This window comes from Callithrix jacchus, chromosome 5 (genome assembly GCF_049354715.1).
Source record: "Callithrix jacchus isolate 240 chromosome 5, calJac240_pri, whole genome shotgun sequence".
In the NCBI taxonomy this organism is placed as follows: domain Eukaryota; kingdom Metazoa; phylum Chordata; class Mammalia; order Primates; family Cebidae; genus Callithrix; species Callithrix jacchus.
Window position 1 is genome coordinate 110,720,258 of NC_133506.1, and position 18,141 is coordinate 110,738,398.

Consider the following 18,141-nt stretch of genomic DNA (forward strand, 5'->3'; position numbering starts at 1 on the left):
CCCACTCAAAATATTACTTTTCCCTGAAGCTCAACGTATTAGTCGGCCAAGGCTGCCATAATCAAATACTGATATTCGGTGGTCTAAACAGCAGAAACCTATTTCCTCACAGTTCTGGAAGCTCTGAAAAGTCCAAGATCAAGATGTCTTCAGGGTTGGTTTCTTCTGAGGCCTCTCTCCTTGGCTTGTCTGCTGCTGCTTTCTTGCTGTGTCCCCACATGGTCTTCTTGCCCCACATGCACATCCCCGCTGTCTCCCAGCCTGGTCTGATTTCCTCTTCTTCAAAGGACACCCTAATGGCCTCGTGTAAACTTAATCGCCTCTTAAAAGGCCCTATCTCCAAATACAGTCACATTCTGAGGTACTAGGGGTTAAGGATTCAACATGTGAATTCAGGATGGCACAATCCAGCCCAGAGCACTAGACTAAGACCTCTTTCCTGTGATAATATTTAGTTAATCCCCTGTCAAATCTATTTTTTATCACCATTATCTCCTAATATTGGAAGAGATATATTGTGAATGGCTTATTTATCCATTCATTCTCCAAATACACATTCAATGCTTACAATATGCCTGCCATGCTCTGGGCCACTGTACAGGGATACAATGAATAAAACAAACTCCCTGCCCTCATGGAACTTACTTTCTAGTGGGGAGAGTCGTACCACAAACAAAATACGTGGCAACACTAAGAGTATGTCAGATGGGGATGAGTGCTGTAGAAAATAATCAAGCAGAATAAAGGAGAAAGAAGTGGCCTGGGGAGGGAGGTGATATGGCTTGGCCATGTCCCCACCCAAATCTTACCTTGAATTGTAATAATCCCCACATGTGAAGGGTGGGGCCAGGTGGAGATCATTGAATCACAGGGGCAGTTTGCGCCATACTGTTTTCATGGTAGTGAATAAGTCTCATGAGATCTTATGGTTTTATAAATGGGAGCTCCCCTACACAAACTCTCTTGCCTGCCACTATGTAAGACGTGGCATTGCTCCCCATTCTCCTTCTGCCATGATTGACAGGCCTCCCCAGCCATGTGGAACTGTGAGTCCATTAAACCTCTTTCCTTTATAAGTTACCCAGTCTCAGATGTGTCTTTACCAGCAGTGTGAAAACACACTAATACAGGAGGGATTTTCTTTTATAAGGGGTGGTCATGGAAAGCCATAGAAGTCATATTTGAGCAATGACCTGAAGGAAGCAGAGAACCAGCTATGCAGATAATTGGAGAAAGAACATCTCATGTAGACAGAACAGCAAGTATTACAATCCTGAAATGGGAGTGGTTTGGAGTATCAGAAAAACACCAGACTGGAGTAGGACAGGTGGGGGAGAAAGTACTTGGAAATGAGAGGACAGAGGTAGGTTAGGCAGCCACTGCAGTGCCTTACTGCCCTTGTAAGAATGCTAACTTTTGATGCAGTGAAGTGGGGAGTCATTAGAAGGTTTTGAGCAAAGGATTAACATGGCTTGACGTGTGTTAAAAGGCTAGCTTGGGTTGTCATGTTGAAAATAGACTAGGTGAGGGGCAGTGGGGAAATCTAAGCAGGTATGCTTGTTGCAGTAGACAAGTCAGGACGTAACAGGGGGTTGGCAAAAAAAAGTCAAAGCAGTGAAGATGGTAAGAGAAGTGTGCATTCCCAATATATTTTAAATGTAGAGCCCCAAGTTTTTCTGCTATCCCATATGGTGCTCATACCTCCCTCTCTGGGTTGCTTTCGGCATCCTGACAATTAACACTGTCAAAGTTTCAGTTGCATCTGAGCATTCTCTACATCTTGGAGCCAAGTATACATCTAAAATCTATGCATGTCCTCCCAAGTCCAATCTACACATCAAATAAATGAACATTAACATTATATAAATCCTACATAGGAAACTAGAGAAAGATAAAGTAGACATCTTTATTCATCTATACCCTAATCACAGGTTATAAAAAGTCCAAAGCCAAAAGGAATGCAGAATGCCTCCAGATGGTATGATATTCAGATAAGGAAATACAGAATGTCACCCTGGGTGCGAAACATTTCTAACCAGAAAAGGGAACAAGAGCAGCAGAAAGGAAAGCAGACCAGGGAAGTGATCACATTTGTTATCCCTAAAACAGGGTAGCTAGCATGGTACAATTATTTTTTGTAAGGGTTCTTGTCAATACTTGCAAAAGCAAACTACAAAACTCTTCTCTCTAATTGCTGAAGTTAAGACGAATTGGTGTCATTTTTGTTTTTCTTGTTTAAGATAAAGAAGTTAGCCTCGTTCTACTCATCTTTTTCTTCCTTGATTTTCTATCATGCATTCTGAGATGCTAGCTCAAGATAATTTTTTTTTGAGATGGAGTTTGGTTCTCACTTTCCACAGCTTCAGTGAACCATTACCAACCACAGTCTGAAAATATTGAGTGGAAAATTCCAGAAACAAACTATTCATAAGTTTTCAATTGTGTGCTGCTCTGATCAATCTGATGCAATCTCACACTGTCCCACTCCATCCCACCTGGGACCTGAATTATCCCTTTGTCCACTGTATCCACGCTGTACATGCTGCCTGCCCATTAGTCACTCAGTGACCAACTCAGTTTTCAGACAGACTGTTGCTTTATCACTGTGCTTGTGTTCAAGTTACCCTTATTTTACTGAATAATAGCCCCAAAGTGCAAGAGTAGTAATGCTGGCAATTTGCATATGCCAAACAGAAGCGTAAAGTGCTTCCTTTAAGTGAAAGTGTGAAAGTTCTCTATTCAATAAGAAAAAAAGTTGTATGCTCCAGGTCACTAAAATTTATGCTTAGAATGAATTTTCTATCCAGGAAATTGTGAAGGATAAAAAAGAAATTGGTGATAAAACATACAAGTGTATTATCCACATTTTCAGGCAGCCACTGGTGGTCTTGGAAAGTAGTCCCCTCATCCAATAAGGGAGAACTAACAGACTAGAATTACCTTTATTGAAAACTGACCATCCCTGAGGACACTGCTCCTGCACCAGCCATATCAAATGGAAGCTGATTTTTCTTCCATATCCCATGCAGTAGGCTGAAAAAATGGCCTTCCCATCTTTCAGCCTACTGCATGGGAAATGGAAGAAAAACATCTACATCCTATCTCCTAGAACCCGTGAATGTTACTTATATAGCAGATTTTGCAGATGTGATCTTGAGATGAGGAGATTCTATTAGATTTTCTTGGGGGGCTCAAAATGCCATCACATGTATCCTTACAACAGGGAAACAAACGGTGATTTCACACACACAGAGGAGAAGGCAATATGAGGACAGAACAGAGAGAGATTTGAAGATGTTGGCTGTGAAGATTGGAGCCACAATACCAGTAGCCATCAGAAGGCAAAAACAGCAAGGAACGGAAAATCTCTTGATCCCCTGAAGGAAGTACAGTCTCACCAGCACCTTGTTTTTGCCCCAGTCGCACTGATTTCAGACTCCTGGCCTCTGGAATCATGAGAGAATAAATTGCTGTTCTTTTAAGCCACGAAGTTTGTTAGAGCAACCACAAAAATTAATATAACCACATACTTCAGAACCTACAGTGTAAGTAGGTGATGTACAACCCTGAACAGCTGCTCCTAAACACTTTTTCGTCTTTCTCCATCAAAATCCTGGGTTGTTGTGGTGTGCGTACATTAGTGAAGGCACACCACATACATGTTGCCAGACTTCACTCGCCACACGCCTCTTTTTCTCACAATCATCTAGCAACCTCCTGACCACCATTCTCTTACCAAGGACTTGAACACTCAGCTCACCTCATTCTCTCCCCTCTTACACTTTTGTCCTTCCAATTTCAGCAATCCTCCACCCCCTGCAGGCTTTTTATTGTCTCAAATCCAAAGATATGCCCTTTCCCTGCCTTTCTGCTATACGCTCTCATGATCTTCCCTACATCTTGTCATTGCGAATAATTTCAGAATCTCAATTCCACTCATACCCGCTCTTGAAACACCACTGCCAGTCCTCCCCGTGGGAGGACTCTCCTTCTGGGCTCCAACTCTCTTTTGAACACACAGGGACCACCATTGCACTTACCCCACCATTTATCACAATTTCCTGCCACATTCCACCCCCACACCACATGCCCTCATATCCCTTCTCACCCAATGTACGGGTTTTTGTGTAGTATCAGAACTATTTCCTTCCTAACACCCTCGTGCCCCAACCTTCTATTTTGTTCACTGACTAACCTCCAGTCTGCTTGACCAAACTATCTGCCTACCTTGAACTAGTATTTCACTTTAAATTCATGACAGCCCATGTCAAAGGGGAATTCAGCACTGCCCAGCACGCCTACCCTCCTTCTCTGGGATATTTGTCTTCTTTTTTGCCAAAATAACTATTTCAAAAGTTCTCCTCTTTTAAAATACACAGTACATTTCCCCCACTCAAAATCTGCTAATGATCTTAGCTCATTCCTGGGTGAGGAAAAAACAAAACAAAACAGAAAACAAAACTCAAATACCAGATGAAACAAACCTCATGCTCTCACCACCAAAGCTATTCTAAACCTACTTATTTTTCCTCTCTCTTGACAAGTGGAAGCATTGTCCCTACCTCGAGTTGGGACCCATCTTTCCATGTTTCCTCTGGATTTCATCTCTGTTCAAGGAAATTTTCCTTTTCACTCTAATATTATTCTTTTCTCTCTCATATTATCTTTTTCTCTCTCATACAACTTTTTCTTTTCCATCTTATATCGTCAATTGCCCTTTCACAACTCACAATCCATGGGCTTACAAGATGCTTTAATATTACTCATCTAGAACAAACACAAAACAACTTTGTTTCACTGCCATATTGCTTTCCAGCTATTTCTCATTTCTCTTCAATATTTCACAACCAAACTCCTCAAAATTATTTTTACTCATGGTCTACTTTTTTATCTTCTTTTCTCCACCTATTTTTAGGGGTTTTCTTTCTCATCCCACCCTCTCTATAAAAACATCCTTCTGTTTTTAACAAAATCTCAAAACTAACAGTCAACCGTCTATTCTCATGTGACTTGATCAGCAGCTTTCAACCTAGCTGGTCACTTCCTTTGTTGAACCCTGTGCTACAGTTTGAATAGTGTCCCCCAAAGTTTATGTGTTGGTAACTTAATCCCCAATTCAACAGTGTCAAGAAGTGGAACATTTAAGAGGGAATTTGGCCATGAGGGCTCTGTCTTTATGAATGGATTAATGCTTTTATTGTGGGAATGGGTTAGTTATCAAGCGAGTAGACTCTTGATGAAAGAACGAATTCAGCCCTCTTGACCTTGCTCGCTCTGCTCTCATGCTCTCTCTTGCCCTTCCACCTTCTACCATGGGATGACACAGCGACATGGTTCTCACCAGATGCCGGCCCCTCAGTCTTGGACTTCCCATTTTCCGGAACTGCGAGAAAAGTTACCCAGTCTCAAGCATTCTGTTATAGCAGCTCAAAATGGACTAAGACACACACTCCTCCCTGGATTTCCATGGCACTATGTTCTTCCGGTTTCCCTCTTATCTCTCTGTTCACTTCTCTTTATTATTTGTTGATTTCTTCTTCCCTGTTTAACACGTAGATGTTGGGATACCCTAGGCCCTGTCTTTATCCCTCTTCTCTTCCCAATGTGCATCTTCTCTTAATGTCATCTCATTCAGTTCCATGACTGTAAATACTACCTATATATTGATAACTCCAAAATCTATATTTGCAACACTGACTTTTCCACCAAGATCTGAACTCGAATATCCAGCTGTCTTCTCAGCATCTCATATTTAACTTTAAGGATAACTCTTGATTCACTTCCCAAATTTATGTTCCCTCAGTCATCCACATCACTAAATGATACCTCCATACACCCAAGTTGTTCACTCTGTGGCCTTGGTAATGAGAACCATGGAGTCTTTTCAATCAGGCATCTCTCAATTTGTTGTTGGTGTTGTTTTTGAGACAGAGTCTCACTTTGTCGCTGAGGCTGGAGTACAATAACGTGATTTTGGCTCACTGCAACCTCCACCTCCCAGGTTCAGGTGATTCTCCTGCCTCAGCCTCCTGAGCTGGGACTCCCTCAGCTGGGACTACAGGCGCGTACCACTATGCGTGGATAATTTTTGTATTTTTAGTAGAGATGGAGTTTCACCATGTTGGCCAGGCTGGTCTCGAACTCCTGACCTCAGGTGATCCACCTGCGTTGGCCTCCCGAAGTGCTGGGATTATAGGCGTGAGCCACCATGCAAGACCCATCTCTCACCTTTTGCATCTCAATCCTATTTCAGAGTCTTATAAACTCTTCATTGTTTTTCCTGCAGCATCTTCCTATGCCTTCAGTAGTAAGGTAGCCCTGGTTTGTTTAGGTAGCTACCTTTCTCAGACATTGTTCTCTGCTATTCCAGCATATTGCTACTCAGTGTTAAATAGGGCATGAGACTGCTTAAGGAACTTGGCAGTCTTCCAAGGATATGCTATGTAATCAAAGCCCTGGCTTTCTGCCTTGGAGTGCTCATCTAGGTGATTCTATAGTCTTTCTCCTAAGAGATGGTATGGGGAATGTTGGAGAGAAGAATCTTCTTAGGGCTACACTAACATCTAAGCTCTTGTCGCCTCCCCTTGGAATTCCTTTTTCAAATCTTCCTTAAGAATAGGAAGACTGGCCAGGCACAGTGACTCATGCCTATAATCCCAGCACTTTGGGAGGCCAACATGGGCAGATCACCTGAAGTCAGGAGTTCAAGACTAGCCTGGCCAAAATGGTGAAACCCCATCTCTACGAAAAATACAAAAAATTAGCTGGGCATGGTGGCAGGCACCTGTAATCCCAGCTACTTGGGAGTCTGAGGCTGGAGAATTTCTCAAACCCGGGAGGTGGAGGTTGCAGTGAGCCAAGATCTTGCCATTGCACTCCAGCGTGGGTGACAGAGCAAGACTCTGTCTCAAAAAAAAAAGACTGTTCACGTTTCTCACTTTCTCTTTCCTATATTTTGGCCTGTTATATAAACTTTATTTTTTTGCCTCTTGATACACAAATCCAATATTTTATAATTCTAAAAATGATGTTTGCCTTCCCCACAATGCCTGGTTCAAAGTCTACGGACTTTGGTATAAGTGTACAGAATTCTACAAAGAAGCTCAAGAAGGATGAACTTGACTCTTACAGGCTGTATCTCTCCTGAGAGTCAGTACCCTTAGAAATCTTGGAATGATGAAGGAGAAGAGAAATTCGTTCAAATAAGTCTTGGAATGAGGGAGAAGTAACACCACAGCATCTTAAAAATATTATCCCCTGCTACATTGTTTTTCATTGTTTTGTAGGTTTTTATTTTTTTTTTTTCTGTGTCTTCTGAGGAATTTTACTGGGAAGATATAAAAGGCTACATCGGGGGCTTCCAGCCAAGTGCTATTTTAAACTGAAGGTCTTTATTTTTTATAGAAGTAAATTTTACATACAGTAATTTTCATTCGTCTCATGCATTTTCTTCATGGAGCCATACCTGAGAAGAAAGAGCCAGGAAGCAAGCTCAGGTCTGTAAAGGGCAAGTGCCAAAATCAAATAGAAGAGGATCTGAAAGAGCTTAGTACACCGCATGGTTTGCTCCACGCCACATCTGGTTTTATCCACACATTAGATAGGTGATATGTTAGTTTCCTAGGATTACTGTATCAAAACGCCACAAAATGGATGACTTAAAATCATGGAACGTATTCTCTCACACTTGTGGAAGCTGGAAGTCTGGAATCAAGGTGTCAGCAGAGGTAGTTACTTCTGGAGGCTCTGAGGGAGAGTCTGTCCCAGGCTCGTCTTCCAGTTTCTGGTGGTGACCCACAGTCCTTGGCATTCCACAGCTTGCAAGATGCTTCCCTCCGATCTCTCTCTATCTTTCCAGAGAATCTCCTCTCTGTGTGCCTCCGTGCCCTCACACAGTCTGCTTATAAGGACACCAGTCATTGAACTCAGGGCCCACCCTTCTCCAGTAAAATCTTGCCCTTAATTAATCATATCTGCCAAGACCCTATTTCCAAATAAGGCCACATTCTGAGATTCCAGGTTGGTGAATTTGAGGGGAGACATTATTCAACCCAGTACAGATGTAAGGAAAGACTTTGAAATTGTGACAAAATGTGGCAGTATTTCTTCAGAGGCTCCAGGTGAGCCATCCACCCGATTATAAGTAGGAAGCTGAGAAGGGTGGTAGGTTGAAAATCAGGTTATGTCCTCTTAGCACAAATTTAAAGGTTAAGTGGACTTTTGAAAATATAGACGGCTAGCATTTGGTTTCATTCATCATTCCCCTTCTCACTTTTCCAGAATCCACAGCATCTTTCCCTCTTTTGTTTTTCACCTATATAGTCAATAATTCCAGTGCAAAAAAAACAAAAAAAAAACTAGACTAGAATTCAAACACATTGCCTTAATGTCTTGTTTCTGTCATTTACTATCTGTTTGGACCTAAGAAAGTCACTTCCCTGTGCCTGAATGTCCTCAAACTGTGAAATAATGAAAGCCCCAATGATTTTTATAATTTAAGTTCATAACATTTTTACCTCTGAAGTTGTTAAAACGTAACACTTCTAAAACTGTTGGGATACTGTATTTTATCAAGGAAGCAAGGCACTCTGAAATACCAGAGATAAATTTTCATCCAGAATAGTTGTTAAACAAAAATATGTTTATGTTTAAGGTGATAAATTCTGCTTACTTAAAAATGCATTTATAGGGAACACATATTTATCTGGTATTATTAAGTAATATTCCAGGTCAGCCATCAAAATGGACTACACTGCAAATAAATATGTAAATAATTGAATACCCATGGAATAGCTAGCCAATGAGTTTTGAATGCTCTATAGAATAAGGTATTCCTGTAGATGTTTTATTTATATTTTATGCAGTAGAAAAGAGAGATGGAAGGGGGAGAGGGAGAAAGGGAATGAGAATAAGCTCATTAGAATTCTACTGTCTCTTTAAGCTTCAATTTTCTCATTTTTTTTTTTTTTTTTTTTTTTTGAGACGGAGTTTCGCTTTTGTTACCCAGGCTGGAGTGCAATGGCGCGATCTCGGCTCACCGCAACCTCCGCCTCCTGGGTTCAGGCAATTCTCCTGCCTCAGCCTCCGGAGTAGCTGGGATTACAGGCACGCGCCACCATGCCCAGCTAATTTTTTGCATTTTAGTAGAGACGGGGTTTCACCATGTTGACCAGGTTGGTCTCGATCTCTCGACCTCGTGATCCACCCGCCTCGGCCTCCCAAAGTGCTGGGACTACAGGCTTGAGCCACCGCGCCCGGCCCTCAATTTTCTCATTTTAAAAAATGGGGTTGAGAATTCCTTTTTCCCTCTGAGCTCTGCATTGGTTGTACAGTGTGGTTTCAGTATTTATCACATAATCAAGCTCCAAAGGGCTTAGTACCTTGCTAGCATATGGTAAGTGCACAATTCACATTTTTGATAAACGAAGGAATGAGTATGTCCAGACTACCTCCACGTGTTCTACTGACATGCAGCTCATTACTGTTTTCACCTATGTCACCCCGTCATGCTGATTCGTAACAGCTGATTAGTCCCCGTGTGCCTATTGCCAAGTTTTCTTTATTTCGCAGCCCCTGCTTTGGCCACTAGATGGCACAAGAGGAAAGTTACTTAAAGACAGCAAAAGAAAGGTGGGTGAGGTTAGCCCAGACAAGAATAGAGGAGCTAACCAGGTTAATTAAGTAAAACAAGCAGCCAGCATTTCACCGAAGACATTGCAAGGAAGCCAAGCCTTCATGAGACTAGACTTCAAATGAAGGTTGAGCACTAATGGAAAGAAAAACAAAAAACAGTCTGCAAACAGTAATAAGATACTGAAACCAAAGCCTTGAACAAAACATTCTGGAACATCATGGGTATCAGCAGAATGGGGGCAATCTAAGAAGAGAGGCCAGACCTGATCACACACCATGATTAAGGATTATCACGATTACACAGAGAAACCCAGACTTGATATGAAAACTCCACTCAATAGAGCAGATCTGTTGCATATATTTCAGTTTAAATTAATGTGGACAAAACTTTGTGTAGTTCTCATTTCAGAGTCAATTTTAACCAATCCTTGTGTCATCTATTTAAAGTCACCAAATAACTCCCCTAAATATTGTCACATGGAGGTACCTGGGCTATCCAGACTCAGTTTACTATAGAAGTCACGAATCTAGAGTCCTGAGTGGGCAAAAGAAAGTAGGCATCTGGTACATAATGCCTTTTAAAGCCTCGCTTCTGTCTGGTGCACTGCACGTGACTTACAGATGCAACAGACAACTCTACTTGCTGTGTGATTCTGTGCTTACCAAGAAACTTTCCAATTATAAATGGACTTTTCCTGTAGATCTGCCTCCAGGAAGAAAAAGCTATGTCCTTGCAAGCACAAAATTAATTCTCTGAATCTATTGGACTCAAACCTTGGACACTGTTGAATTCTATTTTCAATGCCCCCTGGAATAGCTCTTCACAGATCACCAATGCCCTGGTGACCACATATTGGCCCATTTTCTTCACATCCTTTTTTTCTACTTTTCTAGCCATGATTCTCCATCCTGGTTGCAGATCAAAATTATCCATGAATATTTTTATTAACTCAGATCCCCAGACTCTAGCCCTAAAGATTCTAACTCAATAGATCTAGGGTTGATCCAGGTATCTGTATTGATGAGAGACCCCACAGATTCCAATCAGGCTGACCCTAAATCTATGGTGTTTCAGAACCATGCATCTTCTGGAGTATAATTACATAAGTTAGTCCAGGACCATAGACTCATGGAAGATATTATTTGGAAAAAGGTCTCGAGATGCATAAGAACCCCATACTACATCTTCAAACCCTCCAGTTGCCATGGAAACTGGACATAAAGGAGCCTGACCGGAAGCCACTAGCCCATTGAAGCTTAACACTAAGAAACCAGCAGACCTTTGGGAGCTTCGGCCTTTAACTAGGAGTATCCAAAAAGTCCTATTAGCTATTGGAGAAAAAGCTACTGATGCCCTATCTGCCCAAAAGTAGATATGTTAAAAAGTCAAGAATTTCAAGATGGCAACAGCAGAGCATTAAACCAAGTGTGAGGTCTTTCCGAGCATGGACTGTTGTGCAGCTGCACAGGGCACATGCCCATGAGGTAGCCCTATGCAGGGCTATGGGGAAGGGCTACAACTGTGGCAGGACAGTGATTTATACATCTAGGAATAACTGTAATCTGATCAATGTCTGATCTTCCTCTCGACTTACTTGTCTTTCTGGATCCAGGAGGCAGCTAAGGGGATCTCTTTAAAATGCAAATTCAATAGTCATTCCCCTGCGCAAAAGCATTCAATGGCATCCCATTGCTCTAGGATCAAATCTAAAGTTCTGAGTATGGCCACAAGTGCCTGTGCCTTCTAGCTCCTGCCTGCCTCTCCCGCCTCCTGCTCCCCATTCTCTTTATGCTTCTGTCACTCTGCCCTTGTTCCCATGCTTGCCATTTCCCAGGCTCCTTTCTGCTCGGGTCTTCACAGACAGTTCTTTGCAGCTAGAAGACTCATCCCTATCCCTTCTCGCTTAGCTAAATGCCACTTATCCTTCAGATCATAGGTTAAATGTCAGTTCTGCAGCTTCTTTGACCCACATTGGGACACACTCTCCTCTTACCCTCTATATATCTCCCTTATAAACTTATTTCCACTGTTCTTAAATGGTGAGTTATGCAATTATCTGTTTAAAGGCTATCTTTCTTGCTAGATTACTTGCTTCTCTGTCTCATCACAGCCATTTCTGCTTTGCTTAGTAAAGTGTCTGAAACACAGGGAGTAAGGACTCAAAAAGCAGTTTTGAATTAAGTAATGAGAAATGCAGCAACAAATGAGGAAAAGGTGAACATATCAGGCACTAGTATCTTCTTCTTGAAGAATCACATCTACTTCCAAAGCCTACTGACCTGATCATGCAAATCACTCCATACATGGTACTAAACATCCCTTATACCAAGACAACACAATTGTCCAGGACAACCCAGGTTTTTAGCTGTCATCTTGGAATGCTTATTAACAGCACTTACTTTTGCTCACCAAACTGTGTGGATGCTGAATTATATGAATGCTCTACTTATACACCATGATCCAGTAACTCATGAGCCATCTCTCTCTCTCTTTCTCTCTCTGTGTAGGTTAACTGATGAGACACAGCTTCTGTGTTTTGGTGGCTGTGGTATTAACAGCAAGCTTAAGTTATTAAACCGAGCAGCTTTAATCCCCGAGGTCTCCTGGAGCAGTAGGGATTAATGTATTTTTACTCCAGAGCCAATGTAGCTATTCCGATGCTCTAAGATCTGCTCTCTGCAATGCCCAAACTGACCCCAGTTGCCTTTCTCTAGGCCTGCTTCTTCACCATGGGAGAAGTGATGGAATTCTACTTGGAGATTGACCCTGTCACCTTGAACCTGATCATCCTAGTTGCGAGCTACATCATCTTGCTCCTGGTCTTCCTCATCTCCTGCATCCTATATGACTGCCGAGGCAAGGATCCCAGTAAGGAGTATGCGCCGGAGGCCACTCTGGAGACCCAGCCCTCCATCCGACTGCTGGTGATGCAGCCAAGTGCCCCAGGGGCCCACTGGCCAAAGGGGCCTGGCCTTCCTTTGGGGGATCCCACTCCACTAGGGAAGAAAAGCACAATGGTATGAGGCTGGCTAAGGGACACTGGGGAGAGACCCTAGACTTTCCGTAGAGACAAACTGCTCCCTATCATGGCTCCAATTCTCTCAGCACATGTCCTGCATGGTAAAGAAAGTGAGGACTCTGTCTTACTTGCTATTTTCTCGTCACCTTCTTTATGAAAAAAGCAATGGTTTAAGGTAAGAATCTCAAAGTGGTCTTTAATCAAATTCTCCAAATGCAAAATGTCAGCAACACTATAGTATAATGAAGTTGGCGACTGGTACATTTCTGATGTTACTGTCCTTGCAACTCACAGGAGAGATTGACTTTCGAGCAAGGGTTAAAAGAAGAAAACGCAATAGGGTGTGTGTGTGTGTGTGTGTGTGTGTGTGTGTGTGTGACGAGGAATAAGACTAACTCCAGTCTAGCCTATTCTTTGCAAATCTTTTCCTTTCAAGGCCACCACTTTTTTGGTTTTTGGTTTTGTTTTGTTTTGTTTTTAAGAGACAGGGTGCTCTGTTGCCCATACTTGAGTGCAGCAGTGTGATCATAGCTCACTGCAGCCTTGAACTGGACTCAAGCAACCCTCCCACTTCAGCTTCCCATGTACCTGGGACTATAGGTGCATGCCACACATGCCTGGCCTTCTTTTTTGTTTGCTTTTTGTTGTTGTTGTTGAGAGATGGGGTTTCATTCTGTTGCCCAGGCTGGTATTGAACTCCCAGCCTCAAGCAATCCTCCTGCCTTGGCCTCACGAAATGCTGAGATTACAGATGTGAGCCACTGCACCCAGTCCAGGCAACCTCACTGAATTTGTTCAGACTTCAGAACATTATTATTTCTGTACATACCAGCTCTTCACATTCTATTACCAACTCTGAGGTAGAATAAGGAACACACACAATTAAAACAACAAACCTGGGAGCCTGGGTTAAATCCTGCCTCTTCCACTTGCTAATTGTGTGGCCATGGTTAAGTTCAGCCACCTCTTCGTTCCTCAGGGATAGTGATTGGACCTCTAACTTTTTGGGGCTATTTAAATGAGTTAATTCAGCAAAAACACTTGAGACAGTTCTTGCCACACAGGGTTAGCTATGATGATGATCACTGATATTATTTCCTTCCATGTGCCTCATCAAAAATTTCATCTCCAATCCTCAAATCTGACCTGATCCAATACAAAGTTAATGAAAACTCATTGAAGATTCCTGAGGTCCCACAGCTTGGTGCATCTGTCCCCAGAACACTGGTTGCTCTCCCTTCAGTCTCTTTGTTGATGTTGAATTATATGTTTCTTACCCTGTTCATTAGTCTATTTCCAAAATTTTTTAATTATTATCTCCATTGTGTGTATTTTTATTAACCCTGCCTTCCCCAAGCTCAGAAAAACTTAGGTATTTACTTCAACATTTACTAAACCCCTTCTTTCCATCAGGACCTGTGTGGAAATAAAGAGAAATGAATGTCATGACCCTACCCTCTGATTTTTGCTGCCCAACAGCAGGAAGAGGGGTCAGGCATGACTTAGGCAATGAAGGATAAAGCTTTGCAGATGCTCTGCTAGAAATCCACATAGGATACAGGAGTCCTCAGAGACGAGTGTCTGGCACACAGAAGATGCTCAAGAAATATTTGAGCAATGTTGAATGGCTAATTTCATCATAGACTCAGGTACCAAAGATAAGATGATTTGTCTTAAAAGATAAGTAGTTATTTTTCCAGAAGAACAAAGTATGTTGGAGACTTGAAGGGTAGGACAGGAGAGGTTTTTTAGAAGAAATAACAAAAACAAAGCTTGAAAGCAAAAAAAAATTCAGAGTCCATTGATTGTGAAAGTCTGATGGTGTCTAACTTGAAAAGAAAACATGAGAAATTCAATTTCAGTTTCTCCTGTAGAAAACTGAAGAGGAGGGCCTGTCCAGCCTGCCCTGCCAGCTTTGACAATGAGCACTGTTTTGCCTTTGGATTGTTAAGTATCTGTAACAAACATGAAGATAATCCCAGTTACTTTGTTTTCAGGTTTTGATGTTCATTTTTAATTGAATTTGGTTCTTATTTTATCAGAACATTATATTTTCTCTCAAATATGTGATTTGAAAACTATTGAAAACCCTTCACAGCAACTTTGTTTCCTTTTTGAGCAATAAGCCATCTTCACTTTTATAAGGAAAATATAAAGTGAATGAGGAAACACCACAAATTCACAGGCAGCTTCTAAGAACCTTCCCTTTATATATTATATACTTACAGTCCCATGAAAGGGAAAGAAAGAAGGTTAGTTCAGCTGAAGCTCACATTAAGAAAAGGGCATGTTCATAGGTACATATATATATATATATTCCCATGAAAAAATATATATAATATGTATATATATATATATATATTCCCATGAAAATACATATATAATATGTATATATTTTGTGGGACTATATATATCGAATATATATATTGAATGTATATATTTTATGGGACTATATATACTCTGTATATGTTATCTCTCTCTCTCTCTCTATATATATATATATATATATATATACACCCATAAAATATATATAATATATTCAATATATATATTGAATTTCTTGCATATATTCACTGATTATATATATAATGTATATTAACTGATGTTATATATAATCAGTGGATATGTAATTATATATAATATATATTATTATATATAATAATTATATACATAATCAGTGAATATATATAATGAGACATATACGTTTGTATATATATATTTTGACTATATATAGACAAAGACATGAGTGGCACACAGAAGACACTCAAGAAATATTTGAATAGACAAAATATATATGTGGAGAAAAAAATTAGAGCACCACAAGAAAGTGATGAAAATAATGATGATGAATTTAGCTTTTCCAGAGAGAGAAATAGAAAATGTTCAATGCATCTAATATTGAAGTTAAGAATATAAAATATTCTTCTCTCTTGGACTCCTTTTAAAATAAAAGTTTCAAAAATTTTAAAAGACTATGAAGTAAACATTCATTTAAAAATATTTCACTTACATTTGAATTCTATATTAGAGCGAACTAAAGAGGAAAGATTAACAGAAATAGAGGACAGAAAAATAAATTCCAAGAGAAAGAAAGAGAAGGAGAACAAAAAGCAAATAATAACAATCCTAACAACAACAACAAATAAGAGGAACAGAAATAAAGTCAGAGAAGAGAAAGACAAGAGGAAAAAAAGGAAAAACCTAAAAAGACTCTAAAGTGAATGCTGGAATAGCGGGCATTGAGTTATTCCAAGCCTCTGGTTCATTTGATTTCTGATTCATTCAATTTGTTCTTCAAGAAGGAATCAGCTTTTCAGTTTTTAAAACAATATTTTCAATATAAAAGGAAGTCTTATAATCTTTTAAGAACTAAAACTAAGAATTTTATAGACCAGGAGCAGTGACTCATGCCTGTAATCTCAGCACTTTGAGAAGCTGAGGTAAGAGGATCACTTGAGCCCAAGAGTTTGAGACCAGCCTGGGGAATATAGCAAGAGCCCATCTCTGCAAGAAATGAGAGAATTAGCTGAGTGTGGAGGCTGGCACCTGTAGTCCCAGCTATTAGCAAGGTGAGGCAGGATTGCTTGAGCCAAGGAGGTTAAGGCTGCAGTGAACCACCATCACGTTACTCTCTACTCTCCAGCCTGGGTAACAGAGCAAGGCCCTATCACTAAAACAAATTTTTTTTTAATTTACCAGGAAGGAAATACGCCCAGAAGAAACTATGATTTCTTCCCAAGAGTGTTTGGCATCAAAGCTAAGAGAAAGAAAGAGAAGAACAAAAAAACAGGAACTGAGGTCCTATTATCCCCTTTCTCCTATTTGCCCCCACTGCCTACCTTTCTACAGCATGGTCTGTTTACTTGCACGTTATTTTAAACCTTCATTAATTATATCTTATTTTTAAATAAAGCTTTATCTCTTAATGGAATTATAGGTTGCACAACTTCAAGGTTCTACCTAATGTTTTAAAATTTTGCTATTAAGACCTGGTGGAACGGCTTGCCAGCTAGAACCAAGAGGTTCCTTTGACATTCGAATACTGCTTTATTTTTGTTTCCTTATGGATTTAGGACTCCCTTTTTCCAGTTTACTTTAACTCATTATTCTCCTAGCATGCACAATTTGTATTAAAGCAAATGCAGTATTTTGGCTTAATTTGGATGATAGCTTTGGGAAGGACCCAAATCAAACAGTTCCAAGGCGAGGAAAGGGAGGGAGATAAATGGGGATTTATCAAGAATTCGCTACATGCCAGATACTTTTTATTCATGATATCACTTAATCCTCAGCCTCCCCTATGAGATAGTCACATCTAAAATTAGTTCAAAGATTAGGAAGTGGAGGCTCACAGGACAGTTCGAATTTGCACAAGGCCAAGCAGTTTATCCATGTAAGAAGCAGGATTTGAACTCAATTCTAGATGTGTCACCTCCTACTATCTGTTTTTTCACAGCTATTAAAGAGCAGTAGTAAACCCCTGGTTGTCGCACCAACCCCATCTCTCTCCTTTGCTAGAACTGATGCCTAATAAGTTGCTCCATAAGCATCTGTTTAATCCAAAGGCCTTTCAGATTTTCTCCTCTGAATAAGATGCCGCATCAGAGGAAAAATAAATTAATGTGATTTGGCCAGAACATCTCCTGATATTCCAGAAGACACCAGGACAGAGTTGGACTAAGCCTGGACTTTGTACTGGAAAAGCCTCACTCAATTTCCCTTCTGTCACTATCCACTATTTAGCATTTTGTGTTTTTCGTTTGTTTTCTTTCTTTCTTCCTTTTTTTTTTTTTTTTTTTTGAGACGGAATCTCACTCTGTCACCCAGGCTGGAGTGCAGTGGCCTGATTTCAGTTCACTGCAACTTCTGCCTCCCAGGTTCAAGTGATTCTCCTGTCTCAGCCTTTCCATTAACTGGGATTACAAGTGCGTGCCACCACACCGGCTATTTTTTGGATTTTTAGTAGAGACAGGGTTTTGCCATGTTGGCCAGGCTGACCTTGAACTCCTGACCTCAAGTAATCCACCCACCTGGGCCTCCCAAAGTTTTTTGATTACAGGCGTGAGCCACTATGCCCAGACTGTTTAACTTTTTGTGTATTAATTAACTTCCTAAGCCTTTTTTCTCAACTAAGAAATGGATATATACCTTGAGCCCAGGAGTTTGAGACCAGCCTGGGCAGCATAGCAAGACCCCATCTCTAATAAAAAAATAGATATAATGTTAATATAAATGAGGTTTAGAATCACATACATAAAGTATCTGGAATATAGTGATAAATGAAAGCCACTACCAGCAAATAAGGTGAAAATAATTAGAGGCAAGAGATGGCTTAGGACAGTTTAGACACATTTATTGGGGGTGTTGAGGGGAAGGGGCAAGAAAGGTTAGACAGCTGCCATGTGCTGTAGAAATTTGGGAAGAAAAGGTAGTGTCTGTTATGGGTTGAATTTTGTCCCCCTAGAATTCATATGTTGAAGTCCTTACC

The 18,141-nt window shown here is 40.6% G+C and overlaps 1 protein-coding gene and 1 long non-coding RNA gene across 2 annotated transcripts in view; one reads left to right on the forward strand and one right to left on the reverse strand.

Moving 5' to 3' along the window:
- The window catches only part of LOC144582876 (uncharacterized), a 128,725-nt gene that overhangs the window by 101,292 nt on the left and 9,292 nt on the right, over nucleotides 1-18,141 (reverse strand). The window lies entirely within an intron of this gene.
- SMIM36 (small integral membrane protein 36) lies at nucleotides 12,266-17,447 on the forward strand. Its single transcript, XM_054256245.2, has 2 exons — nucleotides 12,266-12,828; nucleotides 16,353-17,447. Exon 1 carries the CDS (start codon nucleotides 12,364-12,366, stop codon nucleotides 12,655-12,657), a length of 294 nt encoding a protein of 97 aa, XP_054112220.1. The 5' UTR covers nucleotides 12,266-12,363; the 3' UTR covers nucleotides 12,658-12,828; nucleotides 16,353-17,447.

Coding starts and splice junctions, on each gene's coding strand:
- SMIM36 (XM_054256245.2), top strand. CDS start 12,364: ATGGGAGAAGTGATGGAATTCTACTTGGAGATTGACCCTGTCACCTTG.